Source organism: Eulemur rufifrons, chromosome 15 (assembly GCF_041146395.1).
Source record: "Eulemur rufifrons isolate Redbay chromosome 15, OSU_ERuf_1, whole genome shotgun sequence".
NCBI classification, from domain to species: Eukaryota; Metazoa; Chordata; class Mammalia; order Primates; family Lemuridae; genus Eulemur; species Eulemur rufifrons.
The window spans coordinates 70,651,208-70,677,616 of record NC_090997.1 but is presented as its reverse complement, the minus strand read 5'-3'; the positions used below and the strand labels follow the sequence as shown (position 1 = coordinate 70,677,616).

The 26,409-nt window shown below is 36.5% G+C and overlaps 1 protein-coding gene across 1 annotated transcript in view; it reads left to right on the top strand.

The window, feature by feature from the left end:
- MAN1A1 (mannosidase alpha class 1A member 1) overlaps positions 1–26,409 on the top strand; it is a 160,336-nt gene that overhangs the window by 81,399 nt on the left and 52,528 nt on the right. Inside the window, exon 6 of the mRNA XM_069487757.1 lies at positions 8,570–8,664. Coding sequence (XP_069343858.1) covers positions 8,570–8,664 — 95 coding nt within the window. The remainder of the gene's footprint in view (positions 1–8,569; positions 8,665–26,409) is intronic.

Genomic DNA, 26,409 nt, shown 5'->3' with positions numbered 1-26,409 from the left:
TAAATTAAAAGGTTAAACTATAAATGTTTTGAAGCTCTTCAGAGGTGAGCTTCAATGAACTGGAAAAATTCACTAGCATAGACTGCCTCATAAGTCAAAAATGTCAGGGAATCACAATGGACAGCCATCCTTCAGTGTCTGTGGGGGATTGGTTCCAGGACCTCTCGCAGATACCGAAATCCACACATGCTCAAGACCCTTATATAAAATGGTATATATACATATACTCATATATATTCATATACCCTATGCACATCCTCCCATATACTTTAATTCTCTCTAGACTACTTATAATACCTAATAAAATATAAATGCTATGTAAATGGTTGTATTTAGGAAATAATGACAAGAAAAAATGTCTGTGCATGTTCAGTACAGATCCAACCATTATTGTTATTAATATTTTCCATCTGTGGTTGGTTGAAGCCACAGATGTGGAACCCAGGATACAAAGGTCCCACTGTACTTGCATAGATGAGGCTGTCATTTTTTTTGCTCATCTTTTTATTGAACAAAGATTTCCCAGCCTGGATTTTGTATATTTTAAGTGATTTCTGATGTCTGCCTGCAAGAGGAATAGTAAATAGAACAGCCCCTATTTCAACACTATGGTATCATATATTACCCTCTATATGTGGATTCTGCAGGTTCTATTAGAAATCATAGCCAGATAGAAGAATATATGCTTTCATAATTCCATCTCTTTAGTAGGCATTATATCTTTTAAAAGAAAGATGCTTTCCTGTTGATGTGAAATGTATGTTCAGAAACTATTAGGCATATTTACATAATTTTAAATATTGTTCAATATTATATACTGCTTATTTTTCTAAACTCATGTTGGTGATTTTCCCATTTAAAGTAAGTGAAGATCGAATGAGCAGCTTGACGACAACCCAGCTTTCAGCACTGTATAGCTTGGATTATTATAATAGCTTGGATTATTCTGCTGTTATTTATTGTTCTTGCTGTTGTTATTTATTATTCTTGAGCAGGTGTTTTAGGAATTAGAATGTCTATGATAACACAGTGTGTGCTACACCTAAGGATAATTCTAAGCACGAGAGCTGTAGAGCCCCTGGATTTCCTCTCCCATTTCTGTGTATTTTTAACTTTTATGTTGAATGAGTATTAGAAGGACATATAATTTTCATCACATTATTTCTTCCTCCCAGACCCCTCCTCATTTATTTCTACAACAAACATATACTTTCTTGGGAAATGTTTTTGTTTGTTTGTTTTGAAGGGCCCTAATTATTTCCCAAGATCTTCCTTCTATCAGATAGCCGATATAGTGCTTTTTAGTGTTGTCATTCATGTATGTTTGCATCTTACAACTCAGAAAAGTTCCATAACCAGTGAGAAATACGGCCTTTCTCCCGGCCCTATTTCTCATAACACTGATGACCCAGAAATCACTCCACTTGTCATAAGTGGGAAGCACTAAGGTAATGAGTGTTGGAACTTCCTTAAGACATCTGATATACTCTGTTAGCCATCCCTTTAACTTCTCTCTCTGGTATTTAAGGCCATGAGCTTGTCTTATTTTATCTGTCTGTTTCTTTCTTACCGTTTTCTAGACCTATTAATCTAAACTTCCACCTGTTCTCTATCATGAAAGGCTATATGCTGCTTTCTATTGACCTACCCCCAAATAAGCACACACCTGCACCCACATAAGTGCCACCTCTCCAACCTTACCTCTCCACTAAGACCTGACTCACTTTTTTTTTATTCCCATAGTTACAGCGTATATCACATAATCTATTCTCTACTTATATGTTAGTTTACACTGTTGTTGTATATTTTATGCTTATATAGTTTTATATGGCTGACTTGCCTTCCTGGTTATAAGCTCTTTAAGGTCAGGGATCTTATTTTTTCTTGTATGTCTCTTTATAGACCTTACCACATGGGTAAACATATAGTAAGTGCTTATTGAGTCTCAAAACCATATCCTAAGAGCAGAAAAGTTCCTCAAAAAATGTCTTATCTAGTGTTCTCATTTTACAAAAGAGAAAATTAGAGCAGTGAGGTGACCTGTCTTCATTGTGACAGATTAAATAAGACAAGCTCATGGCCTTAAATACCAGGGGCAGAAGTTAAAGGGATGGTGAGTAGCAAGCCCTGACCTGGACCCCAGGGCTCCTGACCCCCAGTTCAGTGTGCCTGTCACCAGGCAGCCTTCACTCTGGCTGGTGTGCAGGGAAACGCTGCCAGGAGTAGGTGGCATTTGTTGCTGTGCAAATGGTGACAGTGGTGATATGCCTACCCTGAACAACAGCGTGAAATTCTCCTCAGTATTTCTCCCCAGTTTTCATCTTGCTCTCTTAACTTTGTAAATACTCTCTACTCGGGAACTAGGGAATGAAAAGAAAGTCATCTGGCAGGAAAAAAATCAATATCAGGATACAACTTTACTCATTCATTTATCAACATGTAGTCATGTTGACGAGGGGATAGTATAGAAGCAACCTCTTTTTAAGATTTTACTACTTGTTAATTTTTTCATGAGAATAAATATTTTTTAAAAGCTAGATAAATCTATTATAAAATGTCTATACACTAGAACATCCTACATTTAGATTTTTTAATTATACTTATAATCAGAAGTTTTTTCCTTTGTTTAAATGTTGTGCTTTCCTATATTAGTAGATGCAAGTCTGAGAGACAGTTATATTGATTCTTCTTGGTTATAACCCATGGTTATTGTCAGGTTAGCATGCATGTTTTTTTTTTTTTAGTTTTGAATAAATAAGTTGCTTTTATTTTTTGGGAAAATAAATAACATTCTTTTCATCTAAATTCCTGAAGGCTAAGAGTTGAATTTTGTTGTATTGAATCACAAGGAAGAAAAACAATTGACAAAAGCAGTAATCTAATTAAATGTATCATTTTTTTAAAAAATGTAGTTCATAATGCATAAAATGTCTATGCACTAGAACATTCTACATTTAATTCTTTTAATTAAAAAAGACAACTTCAGTTTTAGATTTCAACCAATTAAAGAGAGAGAATAGGAAGATTAGAAGAAAGGAGGAAAGAGGTCTGCCCACAGAGGAGAGTCCCTCTGGTTCAAAAGGATGACATGTGTCTCAGATGGCAGGAAGCTGCTACTCGCTGGGCTGTGGCTGTCAGCAAACCATCCCACATCAGAGCATTTACCTAGGAGAAAAGGGCTTCTCTGAACCCCCGTTTCCTCATCTGTATAACAGGATTAGAAAACTAGATGACATTTGGTGTCTCTTCTGGCTCTAAATTTCTGCTGGATTTATTATTTTTACATATCTTTATTCTGATAATTAAACTTTTTGAGGTTCCACTCTAAACTGAAAAGCCAGAATAGCTCAATAAGTACTTACAAGTTGAGTCGTTGAATTTAGCCCATAGTACGTGCAAGTTAATCAACTCACTTGATATATGGGTTATTTTGGTTATTTTCAGCTGAAGATATTTATCTTATCAGTGGCATCTTGTGCTGAAAGCTTTATGTAGTGAAAATGAGTAACAGGTAAACTCTGCTTATACTAATGGGGAATTAGTGTTTGATCTTTTAACAGTGACGTTTTCAACATGAGCATTTGAAGAAAGGCTTTGATAGTGATTGTGCATTTCAAACTGAAGCATGTCTGAACTAAAAATGTTTCTTTCCAGAGCCATCTGTTCTTACTCATTTCTTTTTTCCTTACTCTTTGCTCTGGCATGTATATATTCTTATGTAGTTCTTCAGGGAACTGCAAACTAGAAAGGCAAAGAAAGCCATACATCTTGTTTACAACCTTGTCTAATACTATCTGTAAGGGTAAAGTGAAAAGATAAATGTGTTTATTTGATAGATTTTATATTTTGAAGTTTTTAAACCATTAATCAAAAACAGCAGTAAGATTGTGATGATGTTACTTAAGTATAATGAAAACATACAATTTTGATGTAGTTATTTTGAAATTCATAACTTTAGGCCATAATAGTTCTTATTTAAAGTTATTTGTTAGTTACATGCTTGAAAGAGCTATTTCATCATATTTTACCACCCTTCTTTCAGCAAGTTATATTAGTTCTGACTTTTACTATGAATGTAATCAAAATCTCTATAATGCAAAAATCTTTTAGAAGATTCTTACTGGATCATAAGATGTCAGCCCATCTTTAACTGATTGCTGGTTGTACAAAAACCCTATTTTCTTTTAATGGTCATTAAAAAAAATGTCTTCTATTATCAGTAGGGATTATATTTTATGACTGTCATTTTTCATTTTGCCCTCTTAAATTTATAAAATCCTCTCTACCAAATATAGGTACCAACAAACCCTGGGAACCAAGATTGACTAAGAATTGGGTGGCAAATTAACACTTCCAGTCTTAAAAAAATGATAATTCACCTTGCTTTTTTGCCAGCCACATTTTGGTACTAGTTTTGTGGCTTCTGAATACTAGCCTGTCCAGTGATAAACCAAAAGTAGGAATTATCAGCCCTTATCTTCCATTTCACCAGGAAACTGAGAACCAGAAGTGTCAAGTGACCAGCCCAGCTCTGGTGCTCTCCCCATCATTCCTGTCCCAGTTTTCAGGGGCACTGAAGTACCATTTAGTGCACTTTTTGTAACAATGTGCTGTTCCACACATCATCTAAGATGTGTTAGTTAAAACTTAATTGCCCTTTAAAATGATTTGTGACATGTCTCCTTCATGCTTTTAGCAATATTAATTTTATAAGCTAGTTTTATTACATGCTCATCATTTTGGGTAGAAAGATGTTCTCTTTTAGAATCTGGGTTCCTCCTCTAGTAACCTCTCATCAGATCTCAGGAGGAGAGAACAAATCAAACATTAAGAATTGAAATCGATCCAGCCTCATGTATGATTTTATTTAAAGCATCAATGGGTTAACTGTCCAAAAATATTTTATAATTGAGTCCAAGATTGAGAATATTTGCAGTTAAAATAATAATTACTTGAAAATAGTAGCAACTAGTGGAATAGGACAGAGCACTTTGCAAACACTATAATGTCAATGGTTTCTTATTACAATGCCCCAAGTATGTTAATTAATCTTTAATTCATTCAATTATTAAATGAACATTTATTGACAGCCAGATGTTTTGCTGGATGCTGGAACAAGACAAAGTCCATTCCCTCATTGAGCTTGTATCTAGTAGAGTTGTCAAACAATAAACAAGTAAGCAAATAAAATAATTAGGATGTGATAAATAGAGGGACAGAAATAAACAAGGTTATATGACAAACAATAAATGATGGTGGCCAACTTTGTGTGGGGTTGTTAGGAAAAGACCTATCATAAGAGAGGACATATAAACAGATTGCTGAAGATAAGAATGAGCCAGGCATACAAAGAGCTAGGGAAAGACCTTTGCAGGCAGAGGAAACTGCAAGTGCAAAAATCCTGAGATGGGAAAGGACCACTGTTTTCCTACATGTTAACTGAGAATGTAAATATCTTCCCACCTGCTACTCATAGCACTATGGTAATACCAATAAATTTAAATAGATAATTACTGGATTGGAGATATATAATAGGCAGCAAAGGAGAAATTGAGGTCTTTTTCTCTACTTTTAGAAAGAAAAGAAAATTATTAGGGGACACGAGAGAGGACACACAAGAAAACATTGAGATCTATATCTTGCCTTCTATAATCATATACTGCTTTGTGTGATACCAGTTGTCAGTGTGGGAGTTCACAGACAGTGAGGATCTTATCTTGGCTTGGAGTTGAGACATGATTTGGGCCTTAAAGAATGGGTAAATTCGGATTGGCCAATAGGAGGAAGAAGAGGGTGTTTCAGAAGGAGAGAACTGTGTAAATAAAGATGCTAAGATGGACTGAATTTGCGTGAATGCTTGAGACCATGAAGACTCAACAGCTAGAGCCAGAGCAGTCTTTGAGGGAACAGGGGATGATAGACAGGTCTGATTCATAGCGCTGGTTGAAAAGTCAGTGGAACAGTTTTGACCTAATGTTTTAGACAACAGAGGGAATCATTATGGTTTCTTGAACAAGAAAGTTGTATAGTAAAAAGAGCAAATTGGTAATATAGGTACAGATTAATGGAAACAAGGAAAGATTATGGGAGGCTAGATAGGAAGGCCTTCTTTTTTATCATAAATTTCATTGTACCTGGTGATGAGAACATAGTCTATGCTTGTATCAGGGAATGAGCTGTATACAAGACATTTCAGAGGAATTAACAAAGATAACTTTGTGACTGAAGAGCTATAAATATCAAAAGTCAAAATGCCTGCTTTCTCTAGTCCAGAAGACCAAACAATAAATGTCAATGATAGAACTGGGGAAATTTTCCTGGAATAATTTTAAATGACTGATTCCGTGTTGGACATGTTAAGTTTCAGAAGACAACAAGACCCCAAATTGTGATGTGTGTATAGGTAGAAGTAAAGAACTAGAGCTCACATGGAAAGTTGAATTCAGGAATGCAAGTAAGTGGTAAGAAATGAGGCCTTAGCTCTTGAGAATAAATGCTTATGATTAAGAGTATGTATGGGGAGGGGCATGCAGGTGGAGAGTAACACACAGAGAGAGACATAGGGAGGAAGAGAGAATATGAACCTTAGTAGGTAGAAGGCACCAAAACAGCTATTGGATAAAAGCCAAATCCTTGGGGCGACACTTTTATCATTATCACCATAAAAATTATGACTATCCTTTAAGAGTGATTACTATGAGTCTTTAAATATAATAACTTATTCTTTCCACAACCTTTAAAAAATAAATGTTGTTGTTATCTCCATTTTATAGACAAAGAAGCTTAGGACAGAGATTAAGCAACTTGCCCAAGATTGTCCCATTTGAAGACGTGGAGCTGAGATTCAGACACAGGCATCGTGCTTCAAAGCATGAGCCCTTAACTCCCATGCCGTATGGTTATATCCTAGATAGTGTTTTAATTACATAGTTTAACTTATGTCTTATGTAAGTTTCTTGACAAGGAGTTAATTAACACTTTAAAAAGTTGGGTAGAAACCAGACAGTCAACAGATGGCTGGGCAGCGATTGGATAAATCCTTACAGCAGAAGACAACGTGGAATTATCTAGAGTAAGGCAGAGAAAAGGAAGAAAGAATATACCCTTTGCTCAATTTTTTTCTTTCTCCTCTCTTTCCATACACTGTTAGTGGTTGATACAGGAAATTGTCCCCTCTGATGAAAGTTATAATAATAATTTGTGGGAAAAATGGCACCTCTGTTTTTTAGCACTTTCTATATGCTACAGATGTATGTCTTAATTTGTATACAAGGAATGTCAATTTATCTAAACTGATTGTCAACCAAAGTTTCATATTAAAACTCATTTCTTTCTTAGCTTCCATTATTAAATGAGAGTTGGATTCCAAAAGAGTAGGGTTTGGGAAGTAGCCTCAGGATTGGTATTACTGGATCACCTTCAGTCAGGGGGCCAAAGTACCTAGATTTCTCCTTGGGGAGGCTCAGGTCTTAGAGCAGGACTTACGCATTGGAGCCCATCCCTCTGGAGAAGCCACATGTGACTTCGACAGTTGCTTTAAAGAATGCGTCCCCATTGGCTGAGAGAGAATTTGCTTCAATTCTCCATGCTCTCCAGGGTTCCTCCGGCCTCTCTCACTTCTCCCTTGTTTGAGGAGGAGGCAGAAGGAAATAGTAAGCTCCCAGCCCACCATGCTCAGTCATACGGCTTCTAGGAGAAGGGACCAGGCACCTGCCTGGTGCTCTGTTCCTTGTTTATTCTTCAGACCCCCATCTGCCACCTTCAGTGCTTGCACTGACTTCCCAGGGATTCCCCCTTTACTTCCCACGCCTCACCCCAGTGTCTGGTATTATGAGCCCCAGTAAAATGCTGCACACAGTCCTCATCTAAGTGCTATATCCACCATATTGCCTTACTGAGCTCAGCTAAATACTACAGGATTTCATCTCCTGCTCTCATTTTATTTGTGTTCTAGGTATGTATGTGCATTTATTATTTTCCCTACTAAACTCTGGGCAGAATCTGTACCTAATTTGACTTTGTGTTTTCCATATCTCCTAACTTAACATTAGAGAAAGTGAAAGCTGCAAGGGGCTGAGAGGACAGAGAACTTGTAATAATATGTCTTTTTAAAACAACTTCTTTCTCTATACCATGGTAAATAACTGTGCTGACTTGAAGGTGGGTTAAGACCAAATCTCCTGATTCTCAGTCCAGGACTTACCCTCTGACAACAGGGTTCTCTCCCTGGCTTACACATTGAAATCACTAGGCATTGCTTGTGATGCTTTAAAAATCCTGATCCAGGAGCCCCAAACCATAGAAACTAGAATCTCAGGAGTGAGATCCACACATCAATAGTGTTAAAGTATCCCCCCATGATTCTAATGTGCAACCAAGATTCAGAATAACTACCCCACAGTGTGGTGGTCACTGGACCATTCTTGCTTCACTTGGTAATTCTATTCATTTGAAACACTTTTTAAGATAATTAAAATTTTAAAGTGGAAAAGTGCTAACTATGAGATAATGGTATAGTACATTTTGTTTTGCTTGCAAAAGTAGCTTACTTAACTGTTTAACTTTTCAGATATTTCGAAAGAAAGCAGTGGAACTTGGGGTAAAATTGCTACCTGCATTTCATACTCCCTCTGGAATACCTTGGGCATTGCTGAATATGAAAAGGTAAAACTCTTCATTTTCCACAACATATTTTAAGGTGAAATATTTGAGATTGTTGCCTAACAAGGAGACAGTATATGGATAATTACTTGTATGATGCCAGTGACAGATGGACCCCACTGAGAGTCTTGAGATCCTCCTTGTGCTGGAAGCTATTAGCTTGTAAGTGTTCCATAGCCTCAGGTGGATCCCTGTCATGGGATAGCATGACCCCAACAGAGTCATTCAATCCAGACATGATTTGAGGTTTTCCCTGTTTCGTAATGACATTGCATCAGTGATGCTGTCTCTCTCCATAAGTACCAAGAGCATTCCATTATCTTTTAAGTTGCTGTCAAAGCATTTCACTTCCAAGGAAGCAAATTGTTCAGAGCACTTACTACATTAAGCTACTGGTCAGAGATGCTGCAGAGATACAACACTTGGACTAATCAGATCCCCCATACAGGGAGCTGATGTAACAGACTGGGACCACCTGAGGCTGCCCAGCTCACAGATGTAAGGAGAGAAGGGCAATTGATCCACTGACCCAGGTCAATCCAACTGTCTTACCCCTTGTAGGTGGAGAACCCTAGTATGCCAAGTCCTTGAGAATGTGGCCCAATGAAACACCTGGGCTGAACAGACTTCCTGGTATTCTCCCAGGGAATAGTTTGAATTTTCATGATAGCTTAAACATTTCATTAATAAAGAGCTTTGTCTTAGGCATCCTTCTTAACTCCTTCTTCCCCATAAGTTAGTAATAGCATGTGTCTCTTTGTGATAATGGTAATGATGGTGTTGATAGCTGTTATCATCATCATAAAATGTGATAGGCTCTTTACTCGAATTACCACATACAATCCTTACAACAATCCAGTAAGGTCAATACTCCATTTTACTAATAGGAAACTCTAGTCACAGAGAGATTAAGTAATTTGCCCAACATCATATAGTAAATAAATGGTAGAGCTAGAATATATACTTAGATGTTTATACACCTATTGACGCATACATACAAATGAAAATGCTTTCTTGTTTTAAATAGCCCAAGAAGATATAGAGTGTTTTGGCAGGATTAATGCACATTTCTTCTTAATTTATTTTAGTGACATTCTGCCCTAAAATTGATCATGAAAAATTATGAAATTAATCATGATTTGATTATTTTATTTTTCCCTTAATAAATAAATTTGTGAAATGCTATGCTTTGTTTTCATTTGAATGTTATATAGCTATACCTTGAAATCATCCTGTACCTGTCTATGAGAGAGAGAGAGAGCAAGTGTGTGTGTGTGTGTGTGTGTGTGTGTTTGGGAGCAGGATGGGCATGTTGAGGCAATGGGATCTGGGGAGTCCACACCTCTGGGCCATGTTAAATTGAGGTAGTTCCCTATTGTATAATGTGATGTCTTGGGATCTCTTTTTCCCTTAAAGGAGTCCAAAGGCTTTCTCGATCAGCTTGACGATCATAGCATATACTATAGAGTCTTAAGGCAGGGGAGGGTCTGAGCTTGGATTGGAAGCAGCTTAGTGTTTGTTCGGAGGCCCATGAGTTTTTTATTTGGCTCATGCAGACTTTCCATATCTTCAGACTTTGTATTTATAGATAGTATTCTTACCAAGGTCTACTCTCTTACTTAAAACAAAATGTGGTCACAAAAGTTCTGTGCACAATTCACTCATTTTTTTTCCTACCTGCCCACTGAGAAAAATGATCTGAGCAAAGTAGTACACTAAACTAATTGGTTATCAAGAGACCTGGTTCTAAATCTTTTACAGCTACTCAAGATTTGTCTTTGGAGCAATCACTCTTGAGGCTTGTTTGTAATCTGGAAAGTAGGCTAATTCAGTAGTTATTTTGTGAAACTTTCTGGGTTCACAGACCATGCACATTGTGATTCTGATGAAACATGGTCCTCTCCTTATAACATGCATACTCCTGAGTACACGATTTTTTATATAATTTCCAAAAGCTGGCAGTACAATGGAAGCCTGCCTAGGACCTACGAATCCCAAGTTTAAAATCCTGGAGATGATGATGGCTCCAGCCTTCTACTGAAAGGTTCTCTGAAGCTAGTTCCTACTGCTTCCTGGAAGATAATGAAATTGAATGAAAGCCTACTAAAACTAATAGAGAGGGGTATGGACTACATCTTTGCAAAGGTTGAGTCAATTATTGTAAGATGCTGATATCATTTAAATAGTTCTGGCCTCTCTTAAAATACATATAAGAAATTGGATTATTTTGAAGTGTGTTTAACTTTACTTAGTGTTTATTTCTAACAGCCAAGTGAATTTTTCCTTAATTAAATCTATTCCTAGAGTACTGTGGAGATATTTTTCAGTACATAAAGGAAAACTTAGCTAGTAAATACTAAATCCTCTATTACCTTTCATGTCTATTTCTGTCAGGAATTCATTAACTAAGGCATTGAGGTTTTATATAAGGCCTTATTTTGCATTATATTTTACATTAAAACTTTTTGTTTAATTTCAAAAATGACAGACAAATTGTATATGGTGAAAAATAATGTGCCATTTTCATTTATGTATTCTCTGATGTTTTCAAGTTAAACTAGAGGAAATTGGGTAACCATTTGGCAACTGATAGGAATACTTTTAATTTCTTCTTGGCAACTTGCATGAATTTTTTTTAATGTATTTTATTCACTCTCAATCCCATTTACTAAATAGCAGTGACTTACCCAAATTCATGTAATAAGCACTGGCAAAATTATTTGTAATGTCAGTTCACTATAATTCCTCCTATCCCTTTGCTGAATCAAGTACACTTATTGAATCCACTCTCCTTCCATCCAGGAAGCTGATTTGTCATTTTAAAAATTTTCCCGTAGGGGAAGAAATGACATTTCATATTTATGTACAGAACTACTTTTCAGAATGTGCTGTTGATGTCACCTGTACCCATATGCTGTTTCTTCTGAAGCTCTGTATTTTCACAGTACAGTACCAAGGCAGAAGGGACAGCTGACATAGAGCTTCTTTTCTAGTTTTGGAAGGCTATCACCAGCAAAAGTCTCAAAGGAGGTGGGGAAATATATCTGGCGAAATCCTATTTTCTTAATTTCCTTCTCAGAATAAGAGAATGTAGATAGATAGCCAAGAGAAAAAAGTGCTTGAAGATACTTTTTAGAATAGCTATGTATTCACTGTTGACTGGCTTTGAAACTCTTGGCAAGAATTAGGATTGGAGAAACAATGAACATGCTGGTGGCTGTAGGACAACAATTCTGCTCTTCCCTCTCAATTTTGAAAATAGTTATGAATGCTGCTCTTTGCCAACATCTGTATGTTAACAACAATGTGAACTCATTGGTATTATCTGTTTACGTTTCTCTAGTATTCAAGTTATTGCCAAAAGCTAATTGGTTTCTTTACCCTTTCTTTGTCAAAAATAAGCATTTATTTGAGTCCCTGCTGTGATAAAGGTTCTGTGCTAAGTCCTGGGAAGATTTTTTGCTTCACTTTATTTGAGAAGATAACAGACGTGTTCTTTCCCTCAGGGGATTCACAGCCTGGTTGGTAAAGTAGAATATATATTTTATACATTGTATTATACACTCACATATGCCATTGACAAATGTAAGATATTCTGTGCCAAGGAGAGATAATAAGTACTCACTGGGATGAATTTAAAGCAAGCAGTATTTTGAATCGGGGAGATTTATGTATTTGGAACCAAAACATCAATAAGCCAAATTGTATTTCAGTATTTGTACAAGTTAAAAATATGCAGAGAACCAAAGTAGTTTGTTCATATACTACACTAGGAACTCTGTCCCAAAATCTTTTCAGAAAAAAAATTTTTAAATTGCCTTTTCTGCCACATCTTTTATAGATTCTTAATTCAAGAGCTGCCATATGAAGTTGTAAATTAACTGGAATTGTGATGTAATAGCAAGTAGTCGTTTGATAACCTAGGTGTTACACACAGTACCTGACTAGACTAACATGCTTGCCTCACTAATGCAATCACAAAACAAGGATGCAAAAGTTACACAACACCTGTGTTCAAAGAAAAACCATTGCATTTCTAACACGTTAGATTTTGGTAGAATTCAATTTCTGTAATGTGAAAATGTAGGTTGAGGTCTGATCTCGTTATCACTATTAGTAAGAGGCCCTATGCATTTTTTCCTCCAACCTGAAGCAGAGAAATCACTTCTGTGGCTTGTAAAATCAAGCATTTCACCATTTCCATATTTCTAGGTATAAGTCAAGCCTAGGTAGAGCAGACTTATTAGATTTGGGGTTTATTTTTAAAGTGTGTTCTTAATTTAAAATAATGTAGTTAATGTTCCCATTATTCATTTCTATCATGGGGCATACAGTCTGGGCATTCCTAATAATTATTCTGTCTTTCTTGATAAATGAGTTTGTTTTAGCTATATACTATTTTATCACTTCTGTTTGTGGATTTTTCTGACACTTGCCTGGTGGTTATATTGAGTAGAACTATCTACAGTGTGTGCTTTTATTGCATGCCATCAGCGGGTGCGCCAGGAAATGAGTGATCTCCATTCAGATTCTCATTAGTCAACAAGGTGACAAATGAGACACAACCCCCTTACCTGTTCCTATTTCCTGCTTTGTAAAGCTTTATTTACCGACTATTCTAATTATTTGACAAAAATATATACTAGGTTATTAGTTACATTGCTGTTTATGTTATTATAATTAAATTGCAATTTGCTTTACTTTAACTGAAATAGGGCCTTAATTAAGAATAGTACATAGCCTTATGTTTTCTGATAGTGTAAGATTATCCTATATGAAGCATGTAGTATGTATATTTTCAGAAAAGGTGATAGCCCCTCTATCGGGTTTCTTAATACTTTTGTGGTGTACAGTGCTTAAATATTAGATATAGTTGGTTAATTTTAAGAGACACCAACTATGAAAGGCAGTCTAATAGGTTAAATATTTTTAAATCATTTCCCTATATCTCCCTATGTTTTTACTTGACAGTTGAAATATAAATTTTCGCATTATTAAATTTACTAACCATTTTTCAAAGTTTCTGGTTTGAGGTTTGAAAGAAGTGTATTATGTTTTCAAATGAAACAAAATACAATCCCATACTTTAACACTATAATAATTATGTTAAAAAAATCAATAAACATTTTCTGAACATAAGCAGATCAAACTGATTTAGTGGTATACTTGTATTCTAAGAGACAAAAATATTGCTTAATTATCCTAAAAATGTTCTGTAGCAGTGATATAAGCCAGAGTATAAAAATCAGAGCTTCATCTTATAGTGTATGTTTTATTTATGTGCTTTATGGATCTGTTAAGAATTCAAAGACAAGTTTACCAATTTTAGAAAAATAAAAAAAAGAAGTTACAGTCTTTCCAAGTATTTAAGTTAACCTTTTTTATGGTTTCTTCCTCTCTTTCCCTGATTAGATGTTTTATTATGTTGGGTTTCCCTCTTTTATCTATTTTAATTCATTTGGCCACTTATACTCTTCTGGAAATAGAAATCAACCACATATTAAGCTTTTAATAGTGACATGCACAGTTATTAATATCAAACATTAGAACATTATTACCATAGATAATGCTGCTATTTATCGACATTGACAGTCTAGCTGTTGTCCTTGGGCAGTTCAGTTAACTGTCTGAGTTTGTCTTCTCAGAAGTAAAACTAAAATAACAGCAGTAATAATATCTATCCTGACAACCTCATAAAGCTTTTGTGGAAATCTAATTAATATGTAAAAGAAGGTTAAACATTGCAAAGTGCTCTGACATAGATGTGTATATGTTGGAATTATTCTTAATTTATGGACCTTTTCACAATATTTCATTATGAAAGAATATATATATAAACATATATTTATCATTAATTTACTTTTGTTAATAATAGCACAACATTTCCACTTAACTCTAAGCTGTTTGTTGCTTCTTCTGGAAAGCAGCCAATTCCAAGCATTAATTACCCAAAAGGAGTTTATTTGTCCTTTTTCCCCTTGTACTTTTTTTTTAATCCAATGAGACTAGAAAGTAAACTTTGCACCATTTTAGCATAGAAGGAAAAAGGACATTTTTTATTAAGAACTTCTGAGTAATTATTAAAATGCAAAGCTCTTTCCATAAAGCCATACTTGTGGCTTTAGGCAAAGTGGCTTTGTTATAAACAGCTGATGACCTGAACCTGTACCTGAGGGCATGGCAAGGGCCGAAGCAGACAGAGGCAGGGATTATGCTCCCACCAGATGAGCAAGAAGGGAACAGAGACCTCTTAGATTATTTAATTCTCTCACCAAGTTTTGGATCACTATGTCCCTGCCAGGCACTCACTAGCTTGACCAAACTAAAGGCATTTATTTATTGCAAGTGTACAGTCAGTATAGCAACACTTACTTTAAATGTACTTTGTATATAGCCTCCTTTCTGGAGACATTAGGGACAAGCAGTTCTGAACAAAGGAAGATTTGATGTTCTTAGTCATGCATTGTGAGGCAGTAGGAATTTGAAGAGCCTCAGGATGCCTGAACAGTTTCCTTTCTTCCCACCTCTCTGGTCATAATTGAAGTTAATACCCAGGAAAATGGGTTTTTAAAGTATCTTTTATTCTCTGGAGGAAGGAGCAGACCATATCTGCCTCTGAACTCAGGCTGTAGCGGTCCTCCTCGTTTGTTCTGCACGTACCCTCCCTCCTTCTCTGAACATCTTCACAGATACCTGCTGGGCTCCTGGTAGGGCAAAGGCAGAAAACTGACATATGAATGGAGTGACCAGGTTGATGTTTCACTCAATAATGAAGTGTGTATTTTAAAATAGTTTTGCTACACTTCCAGAAGTTCCTACATTTTAAGGATAAATTGCAGCATGAGTATTCAAAGTGCTGAAATTCATCAAAAGTGATATGTAGACAATTTAGAGAGAGTTTATCCCAAGAGGGTTTCTTAAATCCCTTAAAAAATGACTTGTGGTATATGGGAAGTCTGTTATGAGGCTTTCCCCAACCTCCAATTTGGGGCGGGCAGAACCCTGGTGCAAAGTACATGGGACTGGCTTAAGCATGACCACTGCTTCTCCCGCAGCATCTACCACAATGTAAGCAGTTTACTCACCAGGAAAATTTTACATAAGGACAATTACAGTTATTCAAATGCAACAATTTCCAAGTGGCTTTTATCTCAACTTTTTCAAATGCACAGAACTAATGTTTTACACATTCAGCTTTGTTTATTCTATTCACACAATTGGTGGTGAATCAGCCTTGGCAATTTGAAATTTATGCTGTGTACAGAAATTAGATTAAGACCAAGTCAGAACACATAAATTCATATACTTCCTTCACAGTCCAGCAATGGAATAATCTTTTCAAGGAATTGACTTCTGCAGGTTTTTAATGAACCGGCCATCAATTTTCCTGTGATTAATCTCAAGACCAACCTTATGTTTTTAGTTTGGGTCAAACCTTCAAATATTTAATTAATAAAGTTTGATTTAAAAGTTTATGAAATAGTTTGAATAGGTGTTTGAAAATCAACCCAGGTATCAAAGCACTTTATTAGCCCTTACGATTGTTAATCATTGTAAATATTCAGCTAACAACATTGAATGTTTGAGCGGGATTTGGAAGGTCAATATAAAATATTTAAACTACAGCCAATAATTTTTAAAGGCCTCTCACCATCTCAGTGGGTACATTAACCACTCCATGTTTCCTACTTGTTCAGTAATAGCTGTAGTTGATCTGTTCTGAAAAATGGGATGAACGATAATTGAATGCCATCTCTTTTATTAACTGGAGGGAAAAAAAGTGATGGAGCAATACTAGGAATTAATTGTAATTTACAAATCTGGAAATTAATGTGCAGCTGGGCATGAGTACAGGCAGTGCAATTTGGTGATTTAGCAATCATGACAAATTATCTTCATCTGTAAGGTGGAGCGTTGTTAGCATTCCTTTATTCAGTTTTTAGTAACAGACCCAGTTTCAGGAAGACTTTATATGAATGTTCATGTTAACCTTCTATCCTGAAAATGTGAGCTGGAGTTTAGCATTATTAATTAAATCTTACTTTCCCTCTTTGTCATGTCATGCTATAGTTTTTATGGAACATTTGTACCAAACAGTGATTACTGGTAATTGACCTGCATATGTTGAATAATCTTAAGATGCTACTGAGAGTTTAATGTACCTTGTAAATTGAGAGGCTTCCAATTAAGTCAAGTTCTTAAGATAATCACTTTCAAAACTAATCAAGTAATAGGACATTAGTAAAGCTCTTATTGACTTAATTGTGACAAATTAATAAACAGACCTAGTGCAATTACTATAATGGCTTTATCAGTGAACAGTTTTCCAAAATTTAAGCATAAATCTATTCTGGCCCCTGAAAGTACAATAAAAATTATATAAGCCATTTTAAGATGGGTATCATTTCTAATAGCTGTGTTTGAGTACGGTGTACAAATAGTTTGGATTTTTATGTTTCTGTCTTTTAAAGTAAGATCACATGTGTTTATTTCAAAGATCGTTGAATCTACTTGCTAAGCCCATAGAGTGTATGATTTTCCAAGAGATCATATGCCATATGCCTTGGACAAAATGATTACACGTTCTTACATGTTCTCTCATCTCTACTTTTCTATGCCCTGTGCCCTAGGGTTGATGCCTTCTGTCCTCCAAGAGCTATAGAATGTCTTGTCCTGCTCTCTCTGTATCCCCATGAGCTATCAACATAGTATCTTTTTATACCTGATAGGCACTCTGCAAACGGACGTTGGAAAATGAATGAATTATGAATTACAGACTTGCCATAATTTTTTAATACCTGACAGTGCCAATTCCTACAAATGTGCTGATTGTGTTTAAGAAAGATCAGCACAAAGAAAAGGCAGCAGGAAGAGCAGGGATGTCAGTCCTGCTTCCATCACTTTTAGAATAATGTGACAGGTGTATATGTTTGTCCAAGTACATCAAACTATGTGTGTTTAAGATGCTGTATTTTGTTAAATATAAGTATAATTCTATTTTTTAAAAAGTGATGACGTATCTTCCTTCTCTAAGCCTTGGTTTTCTTATTTGTTGAGGTAGGATTTATAAGTAGTATCAATTTTATAGGGGTAATGTTTATGACAGGACCTAGAAATTTGAGGAGTTGGGTGATATTTTAGACCCAAAAGAGTGGATCATTGTGGAATTTCAGGATGCCAAACAAGTTGTTGCCAGTATAGCACCCTTCCAGATCTCTTGAAATCATCACTGAGCCATCCATATCACCTATGTTTGAATTGAATCTTAACAAGGAAGAATGGATTTTCCAGTGTTGTGTGGAGGTGTGTGTGTGTGTGTGAGACGTGTACACACATCTGTAATTCTAACAATCCTCCACGTATTCAGTTTATAATGCACAGTCTTCCACAAACAAGGAAGCATTAGAGAGTCCTAATAGTAATTGTCATCATCTGGGACAACAAAGGGAAGTACACAATGAAACTACCCAGCTGAGGAATGATTATTTTTCAATTATTGGAATACACTAAATGAGATTGGAATAAGGACTAAAATTTTGGCCATTTCCTTACTTATGGTATTATATTGTGATTCTTAAATTTAACAGCAAAAAAAAAAAAAAAATAACGCTAACACCATATAAATGCAGCACTTTTATCTATTTATTTACAAGTGAATTATTATAGCTAGTTGCATGGTGGTGTAGGAATTTGCACCCACAAATATATCAGGACCATAAACCATTGATCTTTAAACTGTTTGCTCTCTCATCAGTAAAATAGTTTTGTGTATTCACCTCAAAACATGTGTTCTTATTTATAAATTATATATGCATGCACTACTGTGTTAATGTCATGTTCACTTTAAAACATTCAAAATAAAATTATAAAAGGATAAGATATAAATTGAGAAATAAAATAGTTATAAATTATTGAGAGTAGATGAATACTTTTAGTGAAAGCAGTATGAGATATGAATATTTTTAGTGCTAGCATTATTTTTTAAAATTTCAGTTCAACACGTATGATACAGTGAGTGATTCAGAGGTCTTATTCTGTGTTGCTTATTTCAAAACATGGTTTTAACATCTGTCTCAGATAGAAAAGATAAAAAAGGGTGTTGATGAAAGAAGTACAGTATTGGCTGACCTTTCTAAGACATGTTTATTTTAAATCCCATCCTCTAGTTATACAAAGAATTTTCTAAAATTCAGCTAGAAAATTTGTCTTTTCTGATATCATCATTTGCTCTTACAAATTAATAGAGGTTGAGGCAGGAAAATCACAATAGCCCAGGAGTTTGAGGTTGCAGTGAGCTATGATCATGCCACTGCACTCTAGCCTGGGTGATAGACTGAGACCCTGTCTCAAAACAAAACAAAACCAAAAAAAAAAAAAAAAAAAAAACTCGCTGCTGAAAAATGCTAACGATAATCTGAACATTCAGCTAGTTGTAATCTTTTTGCTAGTCGAGGGTCTTGCCTCAGTGTTGATGGCTGCTGGCTGATTAGGGTAGTGAAGGTTGGAATGACTATGGCAATTTCTTAAAATAAGACAATAATGAAGTTGCTGAATCAACTGACTCTTCCTTTCACAAAATATTTCTCTGCAGCATGCAGTGCCACTTGATAGCATTTTGCCCCCAGTAGAACTTCTTTCAAAATTGGAGTCAGTCCTCTCAAACCCTGCTGCTGTTGTATCAAGTTTATATAATATTCTAAATCCTTTCTTGTCATTTTAACAAAGTTCACAGCATCTTCGCCAGGAATAAGTTCCATCTCCAGAAACCACTTTCTTTGCTCATCCATAAGAAGCAACTCCTGATTCATGAAGATTTTACCATGAGATTATAGCAATTCAGTCAGATCTTCAAGCTCCACTTCTAATTCTAGTTCTCTTGCTGTCTCCACCACAGTTGTCGTTACTTTCTCTACTGAAGTCTTGAACCCCTCAAAGTCATCCATGAGGGTTGGAATCAACTTCTTCCAAACTCCTGTTAATGTTGATATTTTGACCTTCTCCCATGAATCATGAATGTTCTTAATGGCATCTGGAATGGTGAATTTTTTCCAGAAGGTTTTAAATTTACTTTTCCCAGATCCATCAGAGGAATCACTATTTTTGGCAGCTATAACCTTGTGAAATGTAAATAAGAAGACTTGAAAGTCAAAATATTCCTTGATCCACGGGCTACAGAATGGATGTTGTGTTAGCAGGCATGAAAACAGCATTAATCTCCTTGTACATCTCCATCAGAGCTCTTGGATGACCAGATGTATTGTCAAGGAGCAGTAATAATTTGAAAGGAATCTTTTTCTGAGAAGTAGGTCTCAACAGTGGGCTTAAAATATTCAGTATACTATGCTGTCAAAGATGTGCTGTTATCCAGGCTTTGCTGCTCCATTTATAGAGCACAGGCAGAGTAAATTTATTCATAGCATAATTCTTAAGGGTAAATGAGCATTAGCCTCAACTTAAGTCACCAGCTACATTAGCTCTTAACAAGAGAGTCAGCTTGTTCTTTGAATCTTTGAAGCCTGACATTGACTTTTCCTCTCTAGCTGTGAAAGTCCTAGTTGGCACCATCTTCCAATATAAGATTGTTTTTTGACATTGAAAATCTGTTGTTTAGTGTAGCCACCTTCTTCAATGATCTTAGCTAGGTTCTTGGTAACTTGCTGCAGCTTCTACATCAGCACTTGCTGCTTTACCTTGCACTTTTATGTTATGGAGATGGCTTCTTTCCCTAAACCTTGTGAACCAACCTCTGCTAGTTTCAAATTTTTCTCCTGTAGCTTCCTCACCTTTTTCCACCTTCATAGAATGAAAGAGAGTTAGGGCCTTGCTCTGGGGTTAGGCTTTGGCTTAAGGGAGTATTGTGGCTGGTTTAATCTTCTCTCCAAACCATTCAAACTTTCTCCATATCAGCAATTAGACTGTTTTGCTTTCTTATCATTCTTGTGTTCACCGGAGTAGCACTTTTAATTTCCTTCTTTTTCTTTGCATTCACAACTTGGCTGTTTGGTGCAGGAGGCCTAGCGTTCAGCCTGTGTCACCTTTGGACATGCCTTCCTCACTAAGCTTAATCATTTCTAGCTTTTGATCTAAGGTGAGAGGCATGCAGCTCTTCCTTTCACTTGAACACTTAGAGGCCATTGTAGGGTTATTAATTAGTCTAATTTCAATATTTCTGTGTCTCAAGATATAGGAAAGCCTGAGGAGAAGGAGGGAGACAGGGGAATTGCACATCAGTGGAGCAGGGAGAATACATGTAACATTTATCAATTAAGTTCACCGTCTTAAACGGGTGCGGTTCATGGCACTCCAAAACAATTACAATGGCAACATCAAAGGTCACTGATCACAGCTCACCATAAAAGATATAAATAGTAATAATAATAAAGTTTGAAATATTGTGAGAATTACCAAAATGTGACACAGACGCATGGTGTTAGGAAAATGGTGCCGATAGACTGCTCAATGCAGGGTTGCCACAAACCTTCAATTTGTAAAAAATGCAGTATCTTGCACAATGTAATAGCGCAAAGTGCAATAAAACACATGCTTGTACATAAATTTTTATAATATGTAATTCTAACATATAAATTTTTATTTTATATATATGTACATATATACAAACACAATTTTAATTGAAACCCCTGAAACTCTTCCTCTGGAAGATTTTAAAACAAGGTAGAAAAGTTGGTTTGTAAGTTTGATATAAACGTGAGTTTTAAGGTGAGCTACTTTCACAAATATTTTCATTAACATTCAGTTTCAAAGTAATCTTTCCTCAGAATGAGTTTCTTTCAAAATGCAGACTTGTTTTATTCTTGTTAAATTGTCACCTTTATCTTGAAGTAGTGGATTGAGTGTTTTGTTTTCTTCCTTTTTCTTTTCCTCTTTTCACATTATCTAATAGGAAGCATGGTTGCTGACAACCACTTGTCACAGAAAACATCAGCAAACATGGGACACCTTTCTTTTTCTGAAATGACAATTCTTAATTAAGTACTTTGCCTCAAGACAATCAGAAAATCTCTGTTTGGTGCAAATATCATGGTGATTCTCCAGCTTTTACACAGTATTGTGATACTGTAATTATTCTACTATGCAAAGGTTTGGGGTTTTAATATTCATTGCATTGGTGCCTTTCTATAGCTTGTAAACCACATTACACTGAAAGTCACTGAAAACTGAAGAACCAGTGAGGGTCCCATTGCCGACATCTCACTGTGGAGTCTCTAGAGGAACCTCTGGTATCTCTTATATGTAACCTTCTATGGAAGCACCAGGGGATAGGAGCAGTGTATATATGAATATTTAATTTAATAAAGCTTTTTTCCTTACTTTTAGATTTAAAAAAAAAAAAAGGCAGCTTTGATAGTTTCTTCCTGCACCCTAATTAAGAATCTTGCATTTAGCTTCAAAAGCCACTGCCATAAACAATAAATATCTAAATGTCATTTACCTTTAAGCCCAATTTCTTATCATTTGGCAGTTTATAATGGGCATATTGTCTCATTATATTTAGTGGACTTTGATCCTGTTGAGATTACCCTGGAGAATATTTTTTAAATTGGCTTAGAAGAAAGTTCAAAATTACTTTTAACTAGATGTAAATAGTACCAGACTGAATAATTTTGTGGTACACTCTCTTATTTGTATTAATTTTCTCCACTTTAAAGTGGGCCAACTGTGTTCACGTGCTCAAAAAGGTTATTGATTAAATCAAGAGCTTTTCTTAGATGGTTTTAATATGAAATAGCTCAGAAGCTGCTAAACACCTTACTCTTTAATATTGGTTGGGTAAGCAATAAAATGGTAGAAGGTATCAATCTGTACTCAAAGAGTGATATTTTAAAGCAAACAATATATTTGGTGCTAGTATCCAAACTTTTTGCTATATTCAAAGGGATTCAAATTATGGAATTCACTAATCTGAGCTTGAGTACTATGAGCAAGAAGCAATGATTTCACATTTATATTTGAAAAAAGAGTTTCAAAAAATAGAATTTATAGTGTAAGCATAAACACTCTATAGAATAATCTTTAAGAATTATAAATTTGCTTTTCAAGTTTTTTCTAAAGATAGTAAAACCTAGGTCCCTTTTCAAACTAAAGCTGCTACAAAATGTATTTATTATTGTGCTGATCCTAAAGGAAAAGTGTGCAAAGGGGAAGTGGTGGGAACCAGGAAGAATTATGAGTATACAAGCTACAGGCAGCCAAACAAGCTAATATTAATGCCTTATGTTTCTACAGTTCTCTGAGGTCTACAAATACATGTATATTCTAAAGTCTCATTAATTCAATTTAATCTAATCTGATCACAGATACATATATCCAATTCTGTAATTTGAATTTCCTTGTGAAATAGTTTGGAACTATTAGAACTAAAATAAATAATTTTATGCTTTTAGAATCCCCAATACCTGGGGCAAACACAGTGAAGAGAAAATGATCTTAGAATTTCACTGGCACTGTAGGCTATCACTGCGTTTGTGTATTTATACTGTATTGATCGTTAAGTACTTTCAAGGTCATTAAAAAAGTTTTCTTTGGGTCTGGGTGAATTCTACATACCTCCCAGAACTAAATTTCACCAGTAATCCTCAAGTTCGATATACATGATCACCTTTTTGTTAAGCTTGTTCTCGCTATTTAAAGATAAAAATAAAGGTAAAATTCGAAATCTCTTCTCTGGAGAGATAAAAATGGGAAACTATATACAATAGCGTCTTTCTTATCTGAATATAAAATCTAAGATTATGTAAGTCTTCCCTTCATCATCTCTTCTAGAATAAAGAACCTGAATTCTTTTAAACACCTTTTGTTAGGGCCAGTTTTCCTTCCCTCTTACCATCTTTATGACTCTTCTACTTTTCTCCTTTCTCCCCATCTCTGTGACAATGTGATCAAAATTTGCACCTGCATTCAGTAGGAGCTTAGCGGTAAGAGCAAAGGGCTTTCGCTGCAGTCCAGTCGCTTGATCCTTCCTTCAGTGCCTCAGCCCAGCCCTCAGTGCAGGGAGGAGACCCTCGGGTCTTCTCTCCCACCTTGTCTTGACTCCTCAGGACTTCTCTCTTCATCTCTCGCACAACGCACTCACCAGCACCTCACCCCCCCTGCTCTGCAGCAATATTAGATTGCTCCCGTGATCCTTGTCTAGAGAAAAACACATCGGCAACTTACGCTACGTCCTAAAATTATACCTGAATCACCTCCCATTCCTTCCTCTTACCTCGGAAAGGAGTATCTAATGCCAACCTTTGTGTCCTTAAACAAACCACATTCTTATTCTGCCAGGAGCTTGTTCTCTGAACCCCCTTTCTCTCCCCCACCCCGATCCTTTTGCTCTCTTGCTGATTCTCCATTTATTATGTTTCGTGTCAGTCTGTTTCTCTCCTCCTTTCTACTCTTCTTTTCCTTTCCATTCTCTTCAGACCCTTTATTAATCAGGGTTCTCCAGAGAAACAGAGCCAGTAGGATATATGGAGATATACATAAGAGGAGATTTATTATGAGAATTGACTCACTCAGTTATGGAAGCTGAGAAGTTGCACAGCCTGTCACCTGCAAGCTGGAGGCTCAGAAAGCCTGGTGATGCAGTTCAGACTGAGTGCAAAGGCCTGAGAACCAGGGGAGCTGCTGGGTTAAGTCCTGGAGCCTGAAGGCTCAGGAATCAGGAGCTCCGCTGTGACGTTCAAGGGCAGCAGAAGATGCATGTCCCAGCTCAAGGAGACAGTGAATTCACCCTTTGTCTAACTTTTTATTCTATCCAGGCCCTCAATGGATTAGATGATGCCCACATTGGTAAGGAAGGATCTTCCTTACTCAGTCCACTGATCCAAATGCTTAATCTTTTTCAGAAATACCCTCCCAGACAAATCCAGAAATGGAAATGCTTTACCAGCTATCTGGGCATCCCTTAACCCAGACAACTTGACACACAAAATTAACCATCACAGGCCCTCATCATCACTGACTTCAACCATTACAGTAAACTTTAATCCATCTTCTTGCTGCTGGTTTCTTAGGCCACCTTTCAGAGTTCCACACTGTTGAAATGTTTTTGAAATGGAAAGTTTGTCATGTCGCTTCCTTGTATCTTCTTCTTTGATGGTTACTTTTTACCTTAATGTAAAATATAAAATCAAAATTAGCCAGGCAAAAAGATGCTACATAATCCATACTTCTATTATACCAATCTTTGCATTTTCTCAATTTTGTCATAATTTCTAGTTTCTCTGTGTGCTCACATTCTCTGTCTGGAACAACCTTCGTTTCCCCTTCGCCTTCAAGACTCAGCATAAGCATCACCACTTCCAGAAAGTTTTCCTCACCTCTGCCTGCATCCTTGGTGCTGCCCTACTGCGCTCAGCGTCCCTCACTGCCCGCATGGATACTTGTCTCTATCCTCCACCAGGCCTGGAATGCTCTCTCAGTGGCAGGTCAGCGGCAAGTGTCCAGATCTTAATTTGAGGCCGGATGAATCACAAAAGATGCTGGGAACTTTGCTACCTTTGGGCAAGCAGTAAAGGACCGTGGCTGTGAGCAACTCGAGGGTGTTCAATGCACATTTTGGTGGGACCCTGGCTGCAGGACACAGGCGGCTCACAGGGCTTCGAGGAGCCACTCACCTGGGGAGCAGCTGTTTGATCTCTGCCGTCCAGTACCTTTCACTGCCTGGCATGAAGGTAGATTCAGGTATATATAAGTGATTGAGGCTCTCTAGCTGCACTGGCTTTTCAAACCCTTTATGAGCAAACATATCCAGAGTCCTCTTATATTTTAAAATGCACTCCTTAATCCAAATCTCTAGCCCAGTCCTCACTACTGAATTTAATCCCTATATAGAGCTGAATGCCAGGTAGCTCCTAAACTGTCAAAAATCATGTGCGTCATTTTAACCCCCAAACCAGTTTCTCTTCCAGACTGACCTTTCATTATACCTATAACCTCAGTTCAAAAACCCTGAGATTGTCTTTAAATACTTTACCCTGACAGCTAGTCTGTCATCAAATCCTGTCTACTTCCTTTCCGTAACATGTCTGACACTTCTCACAGCCAGGCTTCTTTCCCATTCTCTTTTATCATCCTGGTCCAGCCCCCCGTCCGCTTAGTTCCATGCTAGAGTAACAGCTTTGGAAATTGCTTCCCTGCTGCCAATTTCTCTTCCCTCCAATTCACCTTCACGCACATGCACACACACACCCCACACACACACATTGTGTCACATCCATACTATCCATCTGCTCTCCATACTTTCTCACTTTGGTTAAGAATCTTGAGTAGCTTCCCCAATGCTGTAGGACTTTGCTTCACATAGGCACTGTGCTCTCAAATGCCCCTCATTGTTCATGCGTATGTAGCCTCTTTGCCTAGAAGGACCCTTTTATCCCCAAGAAAACTCTGCTGTTATAAAAGGTCCAGTTGTGTTACCTCTTCTGTGGAAGACTTCTTCAATTCCTTTCTCTCTACCTTGTCCCCACCCCACCTTGGGAAAGTAATCATCTTCCCCCTCTTCTCCTAACACTTTGTTTCCTGCTGCAAACAGAAGCTATACCACTGAATGTGAGATTGTCAGAAGTTCTGAGTAACTGTGTTGAATGTGTGAAGATGAAAGCTCCTGGGTGAATTAAAAAGGAATATGTTTATTTGTTGTTTTCCCCTAAAACAAAAAAATGCTTATTTATTCAGGAAATATCTGGTGAACACCCTTCTCCTAGATCCTGTGCTAGGGGTAGGGAATGACTGGTCAACAGA